Here is a 24,050-nt window from a genome sequence, read left to right as displayed (position 1 = left end):
TACATAGGAGAAAGCATTTCAAATCAACCATTTTCAAAGGCTTGAAGATCTGATCAATGGCCATGCAAAAATATCCTGTGTGAATCAGCAAATCTAAAATCCACTTCAGAATGGTGGCTGACTAGGGTTTAGCAGTGACTTGTTTCTCCCTCAAATTAAAAGAAAAGGAGCAACCTGTTCTGGCAGACAACAGTTCCCTGAATGGTCTCCATTTGGCCAGCAATGCTAACCCAAGCTTCCTTTACTCCCTGTCCCATTCCCCTTCACTGGCTTCCATTAATACTAATTGTGACATGGTGGTACTTTGGGGATGGGGGGGGAAGCAAGAACAAGAAACAGCTCCCCAACCTATTTTCCCATTGTATAAGTGACTGATTTTCAGGAGTGTATGTGCATTTTATGCATATTTGTTTGTGGGCTAGGCCCTGAATCACCTAAGTGCTGTGAGACACTTCTGCAGTGCATTTCTACAGATTACAATAAGCTGGGATAGCCACTAGTTTAACCTGGTTTTATGGAATAGATTGTAAAAGCACATGTATGGAAATAGCATTTTGGATGCTCTTCTGAAGAGCAGAGCAGTGCAGAGCCTCTCTACAAGTACATCAGGGAACAAGGTTTTAGGCTAGCCCCACTCTCTGCTCATTTTTTTTAATTGCAGGGAGTTTTTTCTGCATAGGGGAGCATTAAATAGGCAATTCTGCACTGGCAGTCTAAAGTGATGCAGTTCATTTGACCAAATTTTGCTGTGTGTGTAAATCAAGCTACAGTGGGCTTAAAATTCATTTCAGTTGGCAGAGGATAGATCTCTTAGCCATGATAGTGAAATGGAATCTCCCTTGTACCACATGCAGCAGATACTGCTGTGCAGCAGATACTGAGACACCAGGGAAGGGGCAGCCATCACCTCTGTGCTTATCTGGCATCTGGCTGATCCTTCGAGACAGAATGCTGCACCAGATGGACCTTGGTTTGACTTAATAAGACATTTCTTACATTTATTTGTAAATGTGCAAAAGTGGGCAAAGTAGAGGCGATTACCTTCTATCCTTCCTTTAACCAGTTTGTTTGTTTGATTGTCAGAGATCTGTGTTCACACGGAAGTCAGCCAGTATAATTCACTGGATGCATTTTTGCCCTACAAAATAGAAGAAGGACCTATTCAGCATGTTTGGAGCACAATCTTACAGCCCCAGGAGAGTGTTCCAGGGGCCATAAGTGGCTTTCGATACCATCGACCATGGTATCCTTCTGGATAGGCTAGCGGGATTGGGGGTCGGAGGCACTGCTTTGCAGTGGTTCCGCTCCTATCTCAACGGCCGATTCCAGAAGGTAGTGCTGGGGGACTATGGCTCTGCGCCATGGCAGCTATGCCATGGAGTACCACAGGGCTCCATTTTGTCCCCTTTGCTGTTTAACATCTATATGAAACCGCTGGGAGAGGTCATCAGGAGGTGTGGGCTACGGAATCATCAGTACGCTGATGATACCCAGCTCTACCTCTCATTTTCCACTAATCCAGGTGAGGCAGTGGCTGTGCTGAACCGGTGCTTGGCCGAGGTAATGGGCTGGATGAGAGCCAATAAACTGAAACTCAATCCAGACAAGACGGAGGTCCTGTTGGTTGGCGGATCGGGCTTTGGTGAGGGTGGATTTGACCTGGCCCTGAATGGGGTTGCACTCCCACTTAGGGACAAGGTCCGCAGCTTAGGAGTACTCCTCGACCCAGAGCTTTCACTGGAAGCTCAGGTGACAGTGGTGGCGAGGAGCGCTTTCCTTCAGCTTCGGCTGATTAATCAGCTGTGCCCCTACCTGGAGTACGACTGCCTGGCGACGGTGACACACGCGCTGGTGACTTCCCGCCTTGACTTCTGTAACGCGCTTTACGTGGGGCTTCCCTTGAAGATGGTCCGGATACTTCAATTGGTTCAAAATAGAGCTGCCAGGTTGCTGACGGAGACGGGGCGTTATGTTCACATGACTCCAGTCCTCCGACAGCTTCACTGGCTTCCCATTGAAGTCCGGGCCCAATTCAAGGTGTAGGTTATGACCTATAAAGCCCTAAATGGCTTGGGACCTGGTTACCTGAAGGAGCGCTTACATCCATATATGCCCGACCGCCCCTTGATATCTGCGGGAGAGGCCCTTCTCCAGGAACCCTCCGTGAAAGAAATTAGGAGGGTAGGTACTCGGAGGAGGGCTTTCTCTGCGGTGGCGCCCAATCTATGGAATGTGCTCCCCAGAGAGGTCCGCCTGGCGCCGTCGTTATTTGTTTTTCGGCGCCAGGTGAAGACCTTTTTATTTAAACGTCATTTTAATTGTTAACAATATTTACTTATTTATCTGCCAGGGCGACTTCTTTTCTTTTCTTTTATAACTTTTCTAACTCCTTTTATATCGTTTATATTTTTATTTATTTTATATTATTAATTTTAATTTTATATTGTTATTTTTGTATTGTATTGTATTTTATTGTGTTGTAAGCCTCCCCGAGGCTTCGGCAAGGGGTGGCATAGAAATGTTAATAATAATAATAATAATAATAATAATAATAATATAAAGCTGCCTTCAACAATATGGTACCCTTCTGATGTTATGGACTGCACCTTCCAGAGTCTCTGCCCACTAGTCATGCTGTCTGGGACAGACAAGTGGGTGAAGTCCAAAGCTTACGGATGATAAACCTAGTTGTCCTGACTGGGATAATGTGTGACTTTGAAGATCCTCAAACAGGGAAGGAGTTCTTGTTTTGCAAGCCTTTTCCATGTGGCAGGAGAAGGTCTCACCCTTCCTCTGCTACCAGAACTTTGAAGCCAGAAAGGGTTAGTTTGGTTAGATTTAGTTCAAAGCCCGCTTGTTCCTCAACATGCTCCCAGGACAGGAGCAAAACTAGGCCAGCCCTGAAGCTGATTGGGGTCCAAAAAAGCAGTTTAAACATGGAAAAATGTAGCATCCCCTTCACCACCTTTCATTCTGCTGCTGCAAGCATAGCAGGGCATAAGCAAGCAGTGCTGTCCCCCCAGCAGTCCCAGCTGGATTGGTTTGTTTATCTCTCAAACAGACAGCCAAGGCTTAGATCTGTTTATCAGAAGACCAAGCTGACTGGACTTGCTTCCTTGACAAGAGAGGGAAGGAATGCTGATCTGATCTAGACCAGAGGACTCTGGAATCATTGACATCTTCACACCTCTGTAATCTGTCCATGGGAGGATTGTCTTGTAGCTTTCAGTTAATGGGAGTAGGTGCTCTGAGTGTAAAAGTGAGCACAGCAGCCCTGAGGATATATTTGGCCTTGTACAAAGCTGCAGGCTGCTCATTTCCTGGACCCAGCTTAGAGAGGATTAGGTATAAATAGGAAGCTGGATGCGCCAGAACTGGGTGCATTTTCTTGCAGCAGAGGAAAGAGACATGACCCTTATTGGCACCATAGATTCGAGGTGTGACCAGAAAGTAATGAGAAAGTTATTTTAAAAATTCTTTTATTGAAAAAAATTACAATTGAACTTTGTCTCCTTCAAAGTATGCACCTTGTGAGTGTACACAATGCGCCCAACGATTTTTCCATTCTTAGTGTCCCTGAAAGTCTTCAAGTGGGATGGCTTTCAGAGCCTGCGTAGTGGTTCTTTGGACGTTATGCACACTACCAAAATGGTGTCCTCTCAAACCATTCTACATCTTTGAGAAGATGAAAAAGTTGCAAGGAGCCAAGTCGGGGCTGTAGGGTGGATGGGGTAGCACTGTGATGTGTTTTTCAGCCAAAAACTCTCTGACAGCTAAAGCCCTGTGACTTGGTGCACTGTCATGATGAAGGATCCAAGTTGAGCTGATCTCAACTTGTGCCATCTGTACACTTGTACAGATGATAGTACAGCTTCTCCATAAGCTTTCCTCACTATTTCCAAAGTTTCTGATGCACTGTTACCCAATTTCAAACAATGTTATTGGGTACTGCTGTTCCAAATTTGCTTGCATTTTTCTTAATATGAGGCACTTGAACAGGGTGTCTCCCCCCCTCCCCCGCCAGAACTTGGCCAGCTTCTCCCTTCACAGAGCCCTTCTTGAGTGTAGGGACTTCATTCACATTACTTTCTGGACACACCTCATATATATACAGAACAAATCATGGGCAAACTTGGATGGGGAAATTTATGTTCATGTGGTTTCCCCACTGAAATAAGTTGATCAGGGCAGGAAAAGATGTTTCTAAGTACTAGTATGAATCAATCAGGTTGAATTCCAAGTGCCTGGGGCTGCAGAAATAGGAAACTTGCCCCATCCCTGTCCCTCTGATCTTCTGATGACCAAGTATTGTCTTGGTCTGGCTAAGCCCGGCCTGCTGTGGAACTGTGGGTACCATAACAATGCTAGAGCTGGTCTTCAGTGGGAGTCAGCCAAAAGAAAGGTAGAAAGATTGAGATTCGACGACTTAATGAAATTACCCAGGGAAGGAGGCAATTGTTAATCTGACGGGACCCAAACTCTACTGAGCTCTCAGATTATGGATGGGGATGGATCCCTTTCATTCCAAGGGCCTAACTCTGTTTCAGAAAGCAACTAAGGACCTTGTTGGTGGGCTAGGTGGGGTTAAGCTAAAAGATACCAATATGTATTTAGTTTAAAGCTCTTACATCAACTAGCTAAGCCTGCAGAGAGCTGTTTCAATGTTTTTGAATGGGGAAAATTGCACAGAACTTGGGAAAGCAGTAGATCTGTGGTTGGGAGAAAGGGGTGGGGCCTGGGGAATGTTGTATATATTTTGGGGAATCCCAGAGGGCCATATGTGGTCCTCAGGCCTGAGGCACTGAACCCCTGCCTTGTATCCACCCACAAGACAGGCCTAAAGACTTTACTGCCTGCCCATGTCAGGAAAAGTGATGAGAATTTAAAGACCTGGCTTTGTTCTGTGGAAGTGTATACTTTAACACCACTGAATTTGTTTTCACCTGGAGCAGGCTTCAAAGACTTGGACCTCTCTGAATGTGTTGGGTTGTACATTCTACTAACCTCTAGCTAGGAATGATGGGAGTTGTATTCTAACATATCTGTAGGTATTGAGTGGGGAGAAACTGTCGTGTCTGGTGGATGTCCTGATACATACTCCTGAGTGTCCTGTCTTGGTTTAGCATCTGGGAATTTGGGCATCCTTAGGAAGAGCTTCTTCTTGAGCTGTGAGACCTCCCTAGCTTGAGGTTCTGTGCTCACCATACTGGCTAGGGGATGTTGGGAGCTGTCATCCAAGACATCTGGAAACAAGGTGGAAGAGCCTGGATTGGGCACCTGGAATTTTCTAGCTCTGAACAAGGAAGTGCCATCCCTGTGTTTAGCACTGTGTTCTATGAATATATCATGCTGCAGCAGAAAGCCAGTCTCACAGACTGATGAAACAACTTCTTATTGAACTACACTTGTCAGCATCCAGCACAGTGGCCATGTTGGCTGTGTCTGATAGGAGTTGGGGGTCCAACAACAGCTGGCAGACACAGATTCTCCCTTCAGCCAGACCAAGTAGCTCTTGACAGTCCACTCCAAGACTTGTGTTCTCACTTGCCACTGCGCCCTTTTCAGTGGTTTTATAATTACAGCACTTTTTCTTCCTGCGAGAGGCAATCATGTTTGTTCATGTTTGGGAATTCTGTCCATGTGTGATTTAAGGAGGGTGGCAATTTGAAGCAAAGATATCTGCCCTTCTTAAACCTGACTCAGTCATAGAAAGGGCCAGACAATTATTTAGTGTAATGAGTTTCCTACATTTGTTTCTCAAGCTTCCTCCACAAATGAACCATCCCAAAAGTTTTGTGGCTGAACAGGGATTTAAACTCAGTTTTTCCATTCAAATCCAGTGCCATTCAGTTCTGAAGAGTGTTTAAATGACTAATACTGCCAAGACCACTTCCACTTTCTAAGCCAGTGCTTCCCAACCTTTTTTTTTATGCCCCACACCTCTAGAAAATGTTTGATTTGTGTTTGCATCCCCAGCAAAAGTAATTTCACATTTGAAGATGATGAAGTCAAATTTCTAGTTTTTGAATCACAAATTGAATCACATACAGAACTGCAGCTGAACAAATTGAACTAAAAAAAGATAAGCTTTTAACTCAGTGGATAAAATTCAAATATAAATTGAGCAATTAGAAAAAAATGTAAACAGTAAAATCAATCCCACTTGTGAACATAACATTCAATGACTTCTTTGTTCCTGCTTTTCATTCATGATTTTGTCAAAATATGGAACTTCCTTGCTGATTGCAATCTGCAAGTCTGCCTGTGGATTCAGGCAATGCCTAGATCTTGTCTTGATTGACAAAGAGAACTGAATTCAAATGCAAACAAAACAGTAATATTGGGATAATTGTTGGCAAAAAATGTCTTGAGTCACCAGTTTTGGCAAATGGCAATTCCTTTTTGTTGCGCTCCCTGAAATGCCATCTCACACCCCCTGGGGGTGCAGGCATCCCTGGTTGGGAACCTCTGTTGTAAGCCTTTGCCAGACACATTGCTAAGATAATCTAAGATTATGAGTGCAAGCTTGAGACCGAGAAACTTGCCGAAATTCTGGTAGTTATATTTTCTCTAGTCTTCTTGGGGTTGGGCGGGGTGGGGGGTAATTCTTTATTCATGCTAGCTTTATTCCAGTGCCAGTAGTGCCCTACACAATAGATCTGGGTTAGCTTTGCTGCATGTGAGTGGCAAAATATCATTGTGTCCTGTTTTTAAAAAGAAGCCAGGGGAGATGTTATGTAACACCATCAAACACCATTTCTTGGTAAGCAAAAAAGACAGGTCTCTGCTCCAGAGAGTATACAGTTTACATTTTTTAACAGTTACAGTGGCAAGTGGGAGGGAGAAGGAGGGTAAGCAGATCCGCAGGCACACATATTTGGGCAGCCTTTCCCAGGCTGGTGCCCTCTAGAAGTTTCAGGCTTCAAGTCTCTTCAGACCACACTAACAAGATTGATTCTGGGAGAATAGGGGAATCATAGTTTAAAATATGTGGAGGGCACTGGCTTGGGAAAGGTTGTATTCAGGCCTTTTTTTGACTGGGAACAATGATTGAAGGAATAAGCCCAAGATTCCCAGCAAGAGGTGGACTTGGGGAAAGGATCTGAAAAGGGAGTGAAATTCAGTACCAAGGCAGTCAGTGTCCATGGAGGGAATTCTGAACATGAAGGCAGTTGGGAAAAATGGTGGAAGTGGCTCTAGGAGAGCAGGTGGCTGGAAGAGGGAGGTGCTGTAGGGGCAGATAACTTGAAGAGTTAATGGGAAATACTTTTGATGATCAAAATATGGGATTCCGTGCCTGATGCTCCTCAGTTGCATCCTTGGTGTGCTGGGTAACAGGCCCCAGTTTTAAGAGCTGTGAATCTTAGGCTGATCTGTGGCAGAAGGACATGAATGCAGCTCATGTCTTTGATCTGAGTGAGTGAGTCTGATGTGTTGGGGAAAGACCAAAGCTCAGTGGTAGATGCATGCTGTGCATTTGAAAGGTTCCCCCTCACTCTCCAGCATCTCCAAGGGAGGGCTGGGAAAGACCCCTGTCTGGAGAGTGGCTATCTTTGTGGATAGTATATAGCTAGCTGGATTGTGGTCTCCCATTCAGTAGGAAGACAGCTTCTGACATGTTTCCTGTGGGCCTGCCAAGAGATGCACCTCCTTTGTCACAGGGGCAGCGAGGCCTTCCCCTCACCCTCCCATCCAGATTTCCCTTAATGCAAAGTGGCAGGCTGAGGTGAGGAATGTCATCTCTGCTCACAGTATGCACCCGCCACTCGCTGCCTGCCTTCTGGCCCTGGACTTCCAGCTTGTCACATCTCCATCTCCTTGCCTGAGCAATGCTGGACCTGGCAGAGAGGGAGCCAAGGGCAGCCTAGGGGCCGGTGAAGCTTCCACACAGGCCACCAACCTTTCATTCTGAGCCTCCTGGAGAAAGGGTGTCCTGGCAGTGGGTGGCAATGTCCTCAAAATTCAAACTGTCCATTGAGATAAGATGCCTCAAAAGGGCTGTAAATCATGATGGGTTGAAAAGCAGTCATGTTTCTCTGAGTCAGCATCCCAAGCACAGCTGCATGCCTTTAAGAAAGCAGAAGCAGAAAGAGAATGCATTTCATTGTCCTTAGTGTTTTAATTTATAAGTTGCCTTGTGGAGATTTTGTCTTAAAAGGCAGAATATGCATATTTTAAATAAATGAACATTTATACTGTAGTATGTCCTTTGTCATTCTGGACATCTACTGAAAGGTAAGAAGACTCCATATTCTTTCTTTCTGTGTGTATATGTGTGTGAGAGAGATTGAACGCATGCATGCATGAGTGTGCATGCATGCACTGTGTATGCATCTGTGTAATATATTAACAAAGCCCTCACAATGGGTTATGCTTAGTAGCACTGATGACAGTTTTAGACTAAAACATCTGGAGGGCTACAAGTTGCCCACTGTTGAGTTAATGTGTAAGGATTGAGTGTACTAATAACCTTTTATTTGTTTATACTGGGTGTAGCAATTTGTATGTGTAGTAAACGGCTGATGTCAAATCTCCCCTCAAAAAGATGCCACAGGGCTCTGAGGCCTTGTGACGCTGCTGGCTGTGCTGGACCTGCCATGGCCCCTGTCCCAGCTGCAGATCCTGGTGTTGCTTTGGCCCATCTCTTGGAAAGCTGTGGCCTCACACAGACCCATCACCTATGTTTTTAAGTTGCAGTTGGATTCCATCTGTCAACTGCATGCCCAGACTGGGCGGTTTCCTCAACGCTCACTGTGCTAAATTTAAGGCTCACCATTCATTACAGGAAAGCTCAAGAGGTAAATGAAAGCAAAGAATACCCCCCACCCAAAAAAAAAAATACAGCCTGTGACCAAACTTAGGCTGGTCTAAACCAAGAATGAAACCCTCTTCTCTCTCATTACCATGCCACGGAGGGGCCTTTGTGTACAGCATGGACACACGTCCTCCAAATTATGTGCTTAAAATGAATTATACTAATTGCATCACTAACCAAACTGACCTGGGGCAGAATTTCTTCCCAGTTCCAAATATGGTAATAAGGGCAAAATAAAAGCCAGCCCTCTCTCTATCAGGAAAGCTTGGGTGCCCCCCACCCCAAACACTAGAACAGCAGGCCCATCGAACATAATACATTCTGCCTCAGCAATAGTTGGTGCGTCTGAGTGGTGAGTTTCCAGCTTTCTGTCTTCAGGGAAGCCTTTTCACATCAATTTGTCAGCTGAGGACCCTTTCCGTGTCTGCTGTAAAACCTCCCTCTGTGTTGCGGGGGAAGTGTCTGTCATGAGCTGCACACTGTCAGCCCAGGAGTTTGGGACTCACTGCCTAAGACGTTGTAATTCCTGAGGCAAAGGGCAAGATACTCCCTGCTGGACTGGCAGTTGGACTGCTCAGCATGGCAGTTGGACGGCCTGAGGGCAACAGAGCTCGGTGTCAGTGGACAGGAAGACCAACCTATGTCTGGACTGGTGAAGCTGGATGAATTATGTTGGGGGCTGATGGGATGACTTTCTTCAACCCAGCTGGATGCAAAGCAAAAATAGCAAAGCCAAAACATACCTTTCTTTAATGTATCTGTTTCTGGGGTGGGGTGCCAGCATAGTCATATATCATAGCTCATATAGCAGTCCTTGGCTTTGTCCCTTCAGCCAGCCCCAGTCGATATGGTGAGCTGTGTTTGCTGGGTGTCATCCCCAAATGGCACTTGAGAAAGAGAGAGTATATTTGAATAAACCAAGGGTCCTGAACTTCTCTCAGCTCAGGATCAGAGAAGCTCTCAAAGGCCGTATTCAGAGAGCCAGTGTGGTGTAGTGGTTAAGAGCATGGGACTGGGACTCAGGAGAGCTGGGTTCTAGTCCCCGCTCAGCCATGGAGCCAACTGGGTGACTTTGGGCCAGTCACAGACTCTCAGCCCAACCTACTTCACAAGGTTGTTGTTGTGGGGATAAGATGGAGGAGGAGAATGATGTAAGCTGCCTTGAGCCCTTTGAGGAAAAAGGCAGGATATAAATCGAACACACACACACACACACACACACACACACACACACACACACACATATTCCAGTGGTGGGTGGGGCCGAAGACAAAGGAGCAGGGTCAAAGTAGCAGCATATTTTAGTGTATTCCTGCAAGTACCTCAGCTTTAGGGCAGACATTCCACCTTTTTCAATGGAGAGGAGGCCTGTAAAAAAAGCTGGGAAATCTCCAACTGATCAGTGGCTGGGGAAGGGGAATGAGACCAGGAGAAGGGGGCATGTCCATCTGGGGACACCAGGCCAGCTGTCCTGGAATCATCAGCCTGAGGTTCTGCATCTCTGATGTAGATTATCATCACCAAGTGAAAGTGGATGGTACAGATGCCATGTTGTCATTTGGAGAGCTCTGTCCCAGCTCATTTGCCTGTATAGGCCTTGGTGCAGCAGTAGGGTGGCAGTGTGTCCCCTCCTCAGATGTTGCATGGTCTTGGCTGCTGGGATATGCATGCACTTCCACTGGTCTTCAGCCCACACGAGGAATGTGCACTCTCCATCCCTTGTTGCCAGCACAACCTCAACCATGCAGGTAGAGATTGACTCTAAGAAGATGTCAGAGGCTGGTTATCTTTCTGGATGTGTGAAGCCCAAGAGGAAGACAGTAGCTCTTTCCTGCCCATGTTCCCACCATCTGGGATAGAGAGACAAGTTGCAGCAGATACCTGAGCTACTATATAGCCATAATGACTAGTAGCTATTAATGCCTTTGCCTTCCATACAACCTCCCAGAGAGCTTCAGCCATTGAGTGGCATAGAAAAGAAAGAAACAAACAAACAATTCTCTCTATGCACACACTATATCCCTTGTGAAAGCTGTCTGAGGTTGTGGCCATCACCACATCTTGCAATCTTGCATAGAGAATTTCACGGTTTCTCTGTGAGTTGTATTTCTCTGCTTGCTTCTGGCTTGCCTTTGATGTGCAGCAGCCCACACTACACGTACTTTGAATGATCCCCTCCGTTCTTGCCAGCATGTGCCTCCAGAGTATAGGAAGCAAAGATATAGGTATTTATTTTATTTTATACTGTTCCCCAACCCCCTTTCCAATCTGTTTTGTGGTGCATGAAGGAATTTTGTGGTGTTGATAGTTCAAACCTAGCCTCTGCCAGGCATTGGCTGGCATTCCTTATGGTCACAGAAAGAAGAGGCAGGCAGAAGGATGCACTATTGTCATTGTGAGGCTGAGCAAATAGAATGATGGAAGGAAGGATGGGGAGAAGATGAGCCAAGCTGCAGTCTGAGATGGCAACAGAAAAAGGGGCTAGGGTAGGAAATGATTATTGAAGGAAAATAGGAGAGAGGGCAGGAAGGGAAGTGTTAGATTGCCAGCAGCTCAGAAAGGGTGAGGGATTGTCTATTGATTTGCAATAAGTAGCCAAACCTTTGGCTGCAAGCCTCTGGTCACCACAAGCCAACCACGTACATATATATTTTACATGTCTAAAAATACAGTTTGAAAAAACAAATGCCCTTAGTATGTGGTTACTGTGTGAGCTGGCTCTTAAAGAGCCCAAGAGACATGTTGACTCATGAGCCAAGGCGAGCCCTTGCTGGCCCTTCATTCATCCTGCTTTTTGTCTGGCTGCTTGGCTGTGCCCGTTCAGTCTTTTAATTGATTAGGAAAGAAAAAAGAAAAGCTGGTCTGTGATTTCATGGACCATATTGTCAGCCAAGGGCTGGGATCTCCTTGATGCATCAGTGAGTACTGCTATACCTGGAGGCTTATATGTCCAGAAAAAAAAGCTGGGTAACCATGCTCCCCACCTCACTCATTTTCCTCAGTGACTCCTGCCCATTACCTCGCCATGGATCGGATGAAGAAGATCAAGAGGCAGTTGTCCATGACTCTGCGGGGGAGCCGGACAGTCGAGAAGAACCTCAACGAACCCATCAATATTGAGGAGAACAACAGCAGTGATAATGGTGAGTTCTCCCCTTCTCCTCAAGAACATACCTTTAAAAAGAAAACATGGCAAGACACAACTGATGTGGACCATGGAACAGAGATCATGCAATGGTTGCCATTTGTTATCCAGTATATCCTACACAGGTTTAGTGTGGGACCACTTTAGAAATAGATCATCAAAACACTTGAATGTCAAAACATGCACGCATACACACAACACAACAGGAAAGCAGAAGCCAATTGTCAACACCAATTTTTGCTCATCCTTCCTTTTAGAATGATTGTCTGAATAAGAGAGACTTTACTTTGTTACTTCAAGATGCTCTTCTTTTGTTTCTCCTCACCTCCTGATTATTAGAGCAGTCTTCCACAAAAGGGTGTTTTCCAAGTGTGTTTTGGGACTACAGGCCTCATCAACCCCACCCAGAGGGGCCTGGGAGGGGTGATATGCCACAACCTGTTGCTGATGAGAGTGGTAGTCCCAAAACACTACACACTGGCTTGGGGAAGACTATTAAAAAGGGAGAAGATGAGGGAAAGCCACAAAGAGTTCCCCCCACAGATACTTTTGCTGTTCAAAAGTGTAGGATTTGTAACCTGGGGTTTTGGAGTTCTGTGCTACATTTAAGGTAACACAGATGTGATGTGGATAGGGGCCCTTCCTTTCAGCAAATGTCTCAGATTGTTCAAAGACCCACATATGAAAAAATGGCTCTGTAGATCCTGCTACCCTAACATGGCTACACGACCTGTGCAGCTAACCCTGAACAGAGGCAAGGAGGCCAGACTGACTTGCATCATTCCCCTTTTCCTTTTCAAACAGTCTCAAATCTTCATACTCCATGTATATGTTTTAATATTAGCAACACAAAGCTGCTGAGTTTGAAACACGGTGTAACCAGGCTTTGTTAAGTGATCCTGGGTTTGCGCTGTTTCTCAAGAACATAAGACATGCCTGTTAGGATCAGGGCAAGATCCTCCTTGCCTAGTATTCTTTGCAAGAATCTCAGCTCCCTGCAGGTAGGGGGTGGTTTGCTGGAAATGAGCTCTGGTTCCCCAACCAATTACATCCTCCCTTTCACCTGGCCCAGAAATGGATGTTAGCATTTGCTACAAGATTGTGTTATTTGTGCTAAGATTAGGCACTATCTTAACTGTGAAAGAGAGTGATAATGAAAGGGAAGCAAGAATCATGGGTGCATAGGTGGGGGTTCTCTCTGTGTCATGCTGAGCATGATATAGGCAGAAGCAGCATGAAGAGACCTGGGCTGCCTCTACCTGCACTGAAGACCTGGAAGAGACCATACCTCCCAGCTCCTCTGGCCCTTGCAGACAGCTGAGGGGAGCAGAATGTTTGACTGAAGAACACAAACAATAGCTTGTGCAGTGATTAAACCAAAGCATTTGACCCTGGTCATGGAATATGGAGGATTGTGGGGCAGAGGAGAAACAGAGACAAGTTGGGAAATAGGAGTGGGCTAAGGAGAGGAGGGGCTGCAAGTAACAAACACATCATTCTGTTTACCAGCGATCCCTTATGCAAGCATTCCATAGATAACTGCTGAGTGAAGGTTATCTCTGCAACCTGAAGACTAGAAACATGATCCTTTGTTTTTAAGAATGAAAGAACTTCCTTGAACTCTAAGGAATTGGATAGATGCATTGGAGAGCGGCATTAGCAGCCACACTTTGTGATCTGAGGCTGTACTGTTCCCTTTTCCATATTCAGGAGCCCAGATGTAGTTTGGCTTCCAAGTGAAGGAAATAGGGGAATCCAACCAGTCGGTCTTTTGGGGTTTATTGTATCACTGTAAAGGACCTGCCTGTCAAATCATTTGGGTGGGATATTTCCAGTTCTTCATGGTCTCTGTGCATCACACATAATGGGTACTGTGCCTGCGCAGTGCCTGTTGTCAGCCAGAATACCCAAGCTGCAACAGTTTTTGGCGGGAACTCTGCACCCCTCCCCCCTGGTGCTATATAAGGCTGAGAGCCCGCCATTTTCCTCAGTCTTCTTTCGACTGCTGATCGCATTGCCTCGAGCCATTACCTTGTCTTCTCGTACTTACTAGTTTGTTCTGGAATCGTTCTTGCCTGTTGAATCCAAGTTCTTTTCCCTTGTTTTCCCGGTTACTACTTCTTTACTATTCTCTCTCTCTCTCTCTCTCTCTCTCTCTCTCTCTATATATATATATATATATATATATATATATATTAAAAAAATAGTATTTTCCTCTTTTTTCCTCTTATCTTCACTATTTTCCTTCTGCTCTCGATGGCTCAGCATGCGGCATTTCGAAAGTGTTTGAAATGCGGGGCTAAAATATCCCCAGCGGACCTACACAAGCTCTGCCTCCTTTGTCTAGGACAGGGGTCTCAAACTCAACTTACCTGGGGGCCGCTGGAAGTAGAGTCTGGGTGAGGCTGGGCTGCATCAAGTATTCCACTACTGCGGTGGTGGTGGGCCGCTCATCCGGAGGCCAGCCCGGGCGCCGCTGGCGCTTTGAAGGCCGCAGGGCCCCTCCCCTGTGCCCCGCCCATCTCGGCAATTGGCCCGTGGGCCGCGTGTTTGAGACCCCTGGTCTAGGAGAAGGGGATTGCACCGACAAGTGCAGGCATTGCCTTGCTTTTACCAAACAGGCTAGGAAGAATCAAGAGAATAGGCTGAGAAAGATCCTTTGGGATCAGGCCTTACTAGCCTCTGACGAGCTCGCTGCTCAGCCTGTGTCAGCTGGACCTTCTATGGTAACCTCCCCTCAACCATCCGGGGGAGTAGCTTCCGAGGAGACATCTCGCTCCTCCCACTACTTACTCAAACAAAAGGAGAAGCGGAAGCATTCGGACCACGGGGATCTGTCGGTCCTGAAGAAGGCCAAAAGGGATAAGTCGGGCAAGGCTACTAAGAAACGTAGGCCCACCCCGGAACCACAAAGGGACTCGGATTTGACCGCCTTGTTGGTCCAGACAGCGCCATCGGTCCCGACAGCCTTGATAGTGACACTGAGAGAGATGATGCAAGTCACGCCGCCGGGATCCCCACAGAGAGTTGAGCTTGTGGACCTGGTTATGTTACATCCACCCAAACCGATCGTTCATGGGTCGATGTCGGATGGAGAGATCCGTGTCTCTCCTCCAAGGTCCTTGCTGTGCCATCAGCTGGCCCATTTGCCGACCCCGATGCCATTCTCCCTGGAGGCTTCCAGGAGGACTACGGCGGTTGAGCCCGACCAGCAGCGTCGCTCATTGGGACAGTCCACCAGGTCATGGGTACCGATGCCGTACGAAGGACCGGAGGCATCACAGCCTCAATACTGGGGACCACCCCCATACAGCTACTATATGCCAAGGGACAACGGTTGTCGGTCCCGACAATCAAGGGCGGAGGCCCTGTCTACTTCAGCGCTGACGACTTCTTGCCATCCTCCTTCTCTGGCACATTCATCCTCAAGCCCACCTTACCCATATGACTCAGACTCTGAGGACTCAGATGACTGTTCTACGTCTCCTGTGGCAGTTATTTCCACCCAGGGACCTGGGTCACCCGAAGAGTCCTATGCTACCTTCGGTAAGCTTATGGGTAGACTGACAAGAGCCTTGGAGATTGAGGTTGAGCATCAAACCAACGTTAATAAGGACAATTTCTATGATATTGTCTGCAAGGAACAATCGTCCACAATCACCATCCCACTGATTACAACCTTGTGGGAGGCTATGGAGGATACATGGACCTCTCTTGATCAACCACAATCAACATCGCGGAGATATGAGTCCATGTATAAAGTCAGAGAGCAAGACATTCCCTTCCTTTTGAGACACCCAAAGCCCAACTCCATCATGGTCGGATCATCCCAGGGGTGAGACAATAGGGAGCACTCGGCCCCCAGGGACAGGGAAGGAAGAAAGATTGACCTTATGGCGAGGCGAATTTATGCGGCGATGGGTCTGGGCTTGAGAAGTTCTAACTACGAGGTGACGAAGGTGAGGTATCAGTATTTTCTGATGTAGCGGCTGGATGCGATTACCTCATTCTTCCCAGAGCAACAACGTGACTTCGCACGAGTTTTCATTTGAGAGGCAATGCAGCTGACAATCCAGCAGCTCACCACAGCCCACCATCATGTCAATTGCGATTCCCGCGCCCTGGTGGGCTCAGTTCACTCTCCGAAGACATGCCTGGCTACACTCATGTAACTTCCCATAAGAGACCAAGAAAAGGATCGAGGGGATGCCATTTGACGGAACAGGCCTCTTCCATGATCGGACGGACCACAAGCTCGAGCATATCTATAATGCTTGAGCTACCGCCAGGAAGATGGAGATCCCAGGCTCGAACCGTCATAAGTGCCAGCATTCTCGATACCCTAGATACCAACCTTACCACCTGTACCAGCCACATCAGCAACAATTCCCGCAGCAACAACAGCGGAACCGTAGGCAACCGGCGGCCCAATATCAACAGGGCCGCCGCTGCCAACCTGCCAATAAGAGGCAACGCTGACGGGCACTGCGAACCGATCCTCTCTCTCCTATACCCCTCCCCCCTCCCTATGGGGGCCGGCTGCAAAGATGACTCCCTCTTTGGGAGACCATCACATCTGATAAATGGGTCCTTTCTATAGTCGAATTTGGATACAGAATCGAGTTCGAAGTCATTCTTCCTTCGGGCCCGATGTTATACACCGCCCCATTGAAAATTCTTAGAGCAGAAGTATCTCTGTTACTCCAGAAACGAATGATCCACCAAGTCTCCCACTCCGACGGACCTTGCAGTTTCTACTCGAGATATTTCATAGTACCGAAGAGAGATGGTGGCTCACGCCCCATACTCAATTTAAGGGGCGTCGATGCCTTTATTACGACTAAAAAATTCTATGTGACCACCTTACAAAATATTCTTCCTCTGCTAGAGAGAGAAGATTGGTTCACGTCCATTGACCTGAAGGATGCCTACTTCCATATCTGCATCCACCCATTTTATAGGAGGTTCCTCCGGTTTACAGTTGGTTCTGACATTTTTGAATATAATGTGCTCCCTTTTGGACTTGCCACAGCCCCTAGGGTATTTACAAAGTGTATGGCTCCGATACGTGCTCACCTTTGCCAACGAGGTATTCAAATTTATCCATATTTGGACGATTGGCTTATCGTCTCCTCTTCTCGGGACCAACTCATTACAGAGGTTGGCATTACATGCACTCTTCTAGAGGACTTGGGTCTCCTTATTAATACCGAAAAATCCTGTCTCACTCCTTCACAGGTCATCGAAATCATAGGAGCACAACTCAGTTCGGTTCGAGCACGGGCATTTTTGCCATGGACCCGTATGGACAGACTCTGCTCTGTAGCCCATCGGGTCCAGAGAAGCGGGCGAATCCAGGCACTGCTCGTACAAAAACTGTTGGGCCATATGGCATCAACTATCGTAGTAGTTCCGAATGCCAGACTACGAATGCAGCCACTCCAGTTGTGGTTCAATGCGGTTTTCCAGCCTCTCCGCGATTCCCCAAGATGACTTCTTCTTCCTCCCGCTTCAGTTCGCCAAACGCTGACTTGGTGGATGAACCCAGACAATCTCACAGGATGGGAAGCACACTGTTCCAGCCTACGAACACAGGGCACCTGGCAAGCACACGAGAGGCTCAATCGCATCAACTTTCTCGAGCTGCTGGCAGTTTTCAAAGCACTACAGTCTTTCGAACCCGCGTTATGGAACTGTTCGGTACAGGTAGCATCCGACAACACGGTTACTGTATTTTACCTAAACAAGCAGGGAGGTACGAAATCGGTACTGTTCGCTCAGCTATCCATGCAGATTTGGGACTGGTGTATCCCCAGAGGGATTTCGCTAATGGCAATCCATCTGGTGGGAATACACAACCAAGAAGCGGACACCTTGAGCAGGAAAATGTCGTCGATCCACGAGTGGGAATTGGACAATCAAGTTTGCAGACTTGTTTACCCGGTGGGGTACCCCGACTCTGGACCTGTTCGCAACAGCGTTGAATTCAAAGTGTGTGACCTACTGCTCCAGGGCAGGAACGGGTTCAAACTCACTAGGGGACGCCTTAATGGTGAGTTGGTTGGATTCATTCCTATACACCTTTCCACCAATCCCGTTGATCACCCGTACTCTGGAGAAGGCTGCCCGGGACCGAGCACAGCTAATTCTCATTACACCGTGGTGGGCCCGCCAACCCTGGTTCTCGACTGCGCTCAGACTATCAAGGCGCACATTCTTCTGTCTGCCACAAATCCCTCACCCGATCATGCAGGGGAGGGGGATGATTCTTCACCCCGACCTCAGCACTCTCAAACTCACCGCGTGGCTCCTGCACTAGTTACCTCCACCGATTCCTGCAGGCTTCAACAAAATTCCTCAGTCCTGACACCAGAATGCCAGTCAGTACCGAGGGACCTCACCCGACTATCCTCCGATGCTACATCATCGCAACAGGAAATCGATTTTATCCTGCAGTCCACTCTTCGACAGTCCACTCGTCGGTCGTATGAGGCAAAATGGAAGCGTTTCACCATATTTGTGGGAGCTAACCGTTTTACTCCGGAATCAGCTTCCATTAATAATAATAGCCTTTCCTTCTTGCTTTCGTTGCATCAGTCTGGACTTAAACCCACTTCCATCAAGGTCTATATTGCAGCTATATCGCATTTTCGCAGCCCTATCTTGGTCTCATCTGTGTTTTCCCATGCACTCATCCGGCGATTCCTTAAGGGACTTCAAAATCTACATCCTCCAATCCATCCATCGGTACTGACTTGGAGTCTATCTGTTGTTCTCCATGTGTTCTCCTTTTTGGTTGCTATAAATTCAGCAAGAAGGGCAAGCGAACTTTCTGTCCTACGTGTGGACCCACCATACCTTAATTTCCACAAGGAAAAAGTGGTTCTTTGTACTGATCCGGCGTTCCTCCCCAAGGTGGCCACACCATTCCACGTTAACCAGGACATTGTGCTTCCAGCATTCTTCCTGTCCCCATCCATCTCAATAGAGAAATCTCTTCATTCCCTTGATGTACGCTGATGTTTAGCTTTCTACGGGTCGCATATGGAAAGCTTCAGGAAAACTAAGCTCCTGTTCGTCAAATACTCCGAACCTGAGAAGGGCTCACCTCTCTCTGCACAAAGACTATCGAAATGGATAGTGCAGACTATTGAACTAGCTTACCAACTGGCCAAGATAAATCTCCCCATTCTGCCCAAAGGTCACTCCACCAGAGCAATGGCAGTTTCCTCAGCCTTCTCGTTGGGCGTTCCACTGCTGGACATCGGTAAAGCAGCCACATGGACAACTCCCTGTACCTTCACCAAGCACTACAGGCTGGATGTCTGGGCCAGACAGGATTGTTCCTTTGGATGGGCCGTACTATCATCCATTCTTCACTGATGACACTGACCCACCTTCGGTGAGTGAAGCTTGCTAATCACCCATTATGTGTGATGCACAGAGACCACGAAGAAGAAAGTCAGGTTACTTACCTGTAACTGTTGTTCTTTGAGTGGTCATCTGTGCAGTCACACAACCTGCCCTCCGGCCCCACTCAGTGTTGAGGGACAGGATGTTAGTCTCTTTTATAGACTTCTCTGGTGAGTGGCACGCTCCGCTAGGGGGCAATCTGCCGGTCTCCAGGGACTGAGGAAAACGGCGGGCGCTCCGTCTTATATAGCACCAGGGGGGAGGGGTGCAGAGTTCCCACCAAAAACCGTTGCAGCTTGGGTATTCTGGCCGACAACAGGCACTGCACAGGCACAGTACCCATTATGTGTGATTGCATAGATGACCACTCAAAGAACGACAGTTACAGGTAAGTAACCTGACTTTCTCACAGCTGTGGGGAACAGGCTGTGCCTCTCAGATAAGTTCTGCCTCTCCCTCATCCCCACTTCATGCCACTTTGCTGAGGGCTCACTTTAAGTTAGATTTCCATTCTGCTATGATTTTTCTTTTGTTTTTCCTTCCTTCATATTTCTCTTTTGTTTTCCCTGCTCTTTTCTTTTTGTGTATCTGTTTATTTCCACTTCCCCTCCACTGTGGTGCTGGAACTCCCCTCTCGCTTGTGTGATGGCCACTCCCTGCCCCTTTGTGGGTTTGGTTTCTATTTTGTCTGCTTTTTGCTTGATCTTTTCCTTCCCTTTCCTCTACCGGTGTGCTTTTCCTTCCTTGATGTGCACCTGTTTCTATGTTACCTCTTTCTCTGGAGTATGCTTGTGATTCTCCTTCCTCTCCCTTTTACTTCCCCTCTCACCAATATCTATTTCCCTTCTTTCCTCAATTCCCTGAACCCTCCTTTGTGGTTGGGTGGTGGGGCTGGGATGGTGGCGGATATTCTTATCTCGGTCCCCAATTTTCCTCTACTTGGATCACTCCCTGAAATCCCACTACCTTCTCTCCCCATTGGCTGCTTCTGCTGCTGCTTCTTACTGGTGTCTCCCCCCCCATTACACCCTTTCTTCTCCTTGTTGATTTCTGTTCTTCACCTCTCACTCGGCACATACCCCCTCCATTTGTTTCCTCCACACCCCTTTATTCCTGCACACTCCATATCCCTTCCATTGTCCACCCTGTTTGTCTGTCCATTTGTCTCTCCATGGGATTCCCTTTTCCCCTCCCCTCCCTTCCTCCTCCCCCCCCAGGCCCCACAGTGAAGAGTGTGCGTCCCAGCACCTCCCGCAGCGTTCACGCCTTCCTGCACCACTACGCAGGCTCTCTCCGCAGGCCTCGTCTGGCCATCAGCTGCAGCCTGAGTGCTCACCTCAACCGTGCCGCCCGACTAGGTGACTATCGCACCTCCCACTGTGCCTGTAATGACTCCCTCTTGTGGGTTGAGGCCTCTGCCAAATCTGACCGGCCTAAAGAGAAGGTTTCTGGAGCCAGGAGTAGGCAGAAAATAAATCTCCAGATAATTTGGACTTCAACCCCCAGCCATATGGGAATGTTGGCCACACTGACAGGGGCTTCTGACAGTTGAAGACCAATGTGTTTGGAGACTTACCTTCTGCCCACCACTGGATGATGTCCTCGGGCCTCTTGTCACCAAGCTGGGCTTCCTTAACATTGGAAATCGCTTAAGTGAGGAGTCTAGGTAGCCCAAGGTCCTGAATTTCCATTGCTGGCTCCAGGAAGACTTTGGTTAGGGTGCTGGATAAGAGGGCTTCTGGGTCTTTTTGCCAGTGAGCACCCACTGGGTGCTACAGACATGAACCTTAAGGTTGGTGTTAGAAGAAGTGTGTCAGTTGCACCTTTTGGCTGGTTTACAAGGTTTTCTGTTTCATGGTAAACCTCCTTGGGGAAGGATAACGGCTTAGTGATAGAATACATGCAGGAGACATTGATCTTTGGCATCTCCTCATAGAGCTGTCTGAAATCCTGCAGAACTGTTTCCAGTCAGTGTAGATCAGATTTTCCCCAAGCTGGTGCCCTCCAGGTGTGCTGAACTGCAGCTCCCATAATTTTCAGCCAGTGTGATCATTGAGCTTCATAGCCAAGTGGGGACTTAGAACCCAGATCCCCTGAGTCCAACACCCTAACTACTGAGCCATACTGGCTCAGGACCTTCTTTAGCCACAGGCTTCTTGCATGGCCACGGGCAAGTTTCTATTTCTGAATTTCTAATTTTAAAAATGAGTCATTAAAAAGAGCTTTGGTTGTTAAGCCCACAGGCTTGCTGTTGTTTAAAATCTGTGCTGGACGTTTAGCAGACTTTTCATATGAAATCAGGATATGAAAATGTTTTGAAGTAACACAAATAATCAACCCCAGTTATTGGAACTGGTTGATGATTTTATTGGATTGCAGGGATGGGGTGAGAGGAGATTTTTTTGGGCATGGTAAGCCAGATCCACTCCTGCAGTAGCACAAGGTGGCCAAGTGGGCTGTACAACTTCAGACTATGACTGAAGGATACAGCCCATGAATTCTTCAGCCTTGTAAATTTGCCTGCAAACTTAGAACGCCAGGAAGAAGTTCTAGCCTTGGCCTGTGCACCAGCTGGGCTGCTTCTCTCTTTATAGTGAGTTTTTAATACAGCAGAGTGTTCAAAAAATGTGGCCAGCTTACCAGTTGTAGTCTGGACTGGAGCAGTCTAATCTGTCACTGCTGGACCTTATTCCTGCTTGTGAGAAGAAAGCCTGGGAACAGGCTGTAGGGAGGGGGTTTCCAAGAGTAAAAGAGAGGGCCCTTCCAGCCTTGCAGTTGCTGTATGCACAAAATTTACAAAGTTTTGCATCAAACTAAATCAAGCTCCTCTTGCTCCCCAAAGGTTAGTTTTATAAGTATTAGAGGGAATTGAACAGAAAGAGGCCCATTTGCGGTATTTCCATTGCTGTTTCTCCATTATGCAGAAATCGTCCATGAAGACCTCAAGATGGGCTCAGATGGTGAGAGTGACCAGGCATCAGCGACCTCATCTGATGAGGTGCAGTCTCCAGTCCGGGTGCGCATGCGGAACAATCCAACGCGCAAGATCTCCACTGAGGTGCGAGTGTTAGAGACAGCAGTAAAAAGTTTGGGGCAGTATCAGTTGAGGTGGTGGTGCATGAGAGGATTGCTTCTCCATCTCTTTTTTAGCCTGAATTTCTTTTTGGAGAAGATTGTGGAAAGGATATGTACAGAGATGGATTAATTCACACACTGCTTTTTTCTTCCCACTAAAGAGCAACAGGAGTGGTAAAAGATACGCAAAATCTGCACCAAGAAGTTTCAGATAAAAGCATGCAAATCACTAAAGTGCCGAAAAATGACAGATTTTGTCCATGTTTCCTCCATTAGCCCTCTGCCCTTCATTATGACCTCTTTGAAATCTCACGTGCAGGGTTCTTCCTGAGAAATCAGGTAGATGAAACCCATGCCTGCACCTCCAGAAGTCCCAAGGAAAGGAAAAATTTCTGCTGTCCTTCTGAACATACTAACAGGTTCTGATGAGAATGTCCCTTAGGAAGATACTCCTGTGAAATGGGCACTCTGGCGCAGCTTGCCTCTGCTGGGCAGGCTGTCTGAGCAATGCAGCAGTACTTCACTGGGGTTTTACAAGCTCTGGCTGTGTCCCTCAGAAATTGGACCTAATTCACTGCTGTGTTTCACCACACCTGGTTGCCACTGAGGACCAGAAAATCCATGCAGACGAGTGATCAGGCTGGCAGTGGAGGGAGACTTAGTGCTGGCTCTCTGCGATCAGCTTATTTGGATTCTATACTGCTCACAGCAGAAGGAACCTCCCATTCTCCATGTGGATACAACAGACCAGCAAAGCAGAAACAGAGTGCCCTGCTTTTCCTTCACCAGCCCACTGCACTTCTAGCATGGACTTCCTTTTTTATCAGTCTGCTTTTTATTCATAGGGGAGGCAGGAAAATTTGTTTTTGTAGGTGTGTAACTTTGAAGGACTTGGTAACAAGGCTGCCCAAATTTCTGTCCCCTCCCCAGGACATTAACAAGCGCTTGTCCCTCCCAGCTGATATCCGGCTGCCTGAAGGCTACCTGGAGAAACTGACCCTCAACAGCCCCCTGTTTGATAAGCCCTTGAGCAGGCGGTTACGTAGGGTATCTCTGGTAAGTCACAGCCCTAACCCCTTCTGCTGCCTGCTGTGCCCCTGTAACTGGAGTCAGAACAGGGGCAAGAGCTTCAGACCCACAACTGCTGCTCCTGCTGTCTCTCTCTAGCCCCCTGCCCCATCCTGCCCTGCCAGCAGAGGCTGCCTCTCATACACTGCTTCTTTGTTTTCTTGTGCAGTCGGAGATTGGTTTTGGGAAGCTGGAGACGTATGTGAAGCTGGACAAGCTAGGAGAGGTGGGTCCTGTGACCATCCTTGTGAAGCCTGGGCTTGGGCAGGAAGGACGGAAGGACAGACAGACAGAAAGAAGGGCTTTCTCAGGAGTCCAGTCTAGGAGGAACTTGCCCGTCTTATCTTAGGACACTTGAGAAATCTCCTTCCTTGCAATTATTTTTAATTATAACTTTAGGTTGACTGGTTTGTGTTCTGCTTTTCTCACAAGCTCTTCCCTCTCATAATTGTATCTTCACAATAATGCTGTGAAGTAGGTTAGACTGAGAAAGAGTGGCTGGCCCATGTGATCCCAAGCAAAGATTTGAACCAA

The 24,050-nt window shown here is 47.4% G+C and overlaps 1 protein-coding gene across 4 annotated transcripts in view; it reads left to right on the top strand.

Annotated features, from left to right (window-relative positions):
• The window catches only part of CDK16 (cyclin dependent kinase 16), a 78,670-nt gene that overhangs the window by 25,248 nt on the left and 29,372 nt on the right, over positions 1 to 24,050 (top strand). For 3 of the 4 annotated variants that reach the window (XM_044431550.1, XM_044431547.1, XM_044431548.1), the window contains exons 2-6: positions 11,818 to 11,958; positions 20,591 to 20,731; positions 22,298 to 22,431; positions 23,379 to 23,504; positions 23,686 to 23,742. In XM_044431550.1, the coding sequence (XP_044287485.1) occupies positions 11,841 to 11,958; positions 20,591 to 20,731; positions 22,298 to 22,431; positions 23,379 to 23,504; positions 23,686 to 23,742 (576 nt within the window). In that variant the 5' untranslated portion in view covers positions 11,818 to 11,840. The remainder of the gene's footprint in view (positions 1 to 11,817; positions 11,959 to 20,590; positions 20,732 to 22,297; positions 22,432 to 23,378; positions 23,505 to 23,685; positions 23,743 to 24,050) is intronic. The other variant, XM_044431551.1, reaches the window with a different exon arrangement.

Source organism: Varanus komodoensis, unplaced genomic scaffold, assembly GCF_004798865.1.
Source record: "Varanus komodoensis strain SLA01 unplaced genomic scaffold, ASM479886v1 scaffold22, whole genome shotgun sequence".
NCBI lineage: Eukaryota > Metazoa > Chordata > Lepidosauria > Squamata > Varanidae > Varanus > Varanus komodoensis.
Note: the sequence above shows the minus strand (reverse complement) of the source record. Positions and strands in the feature narration are given on the sequence as shown.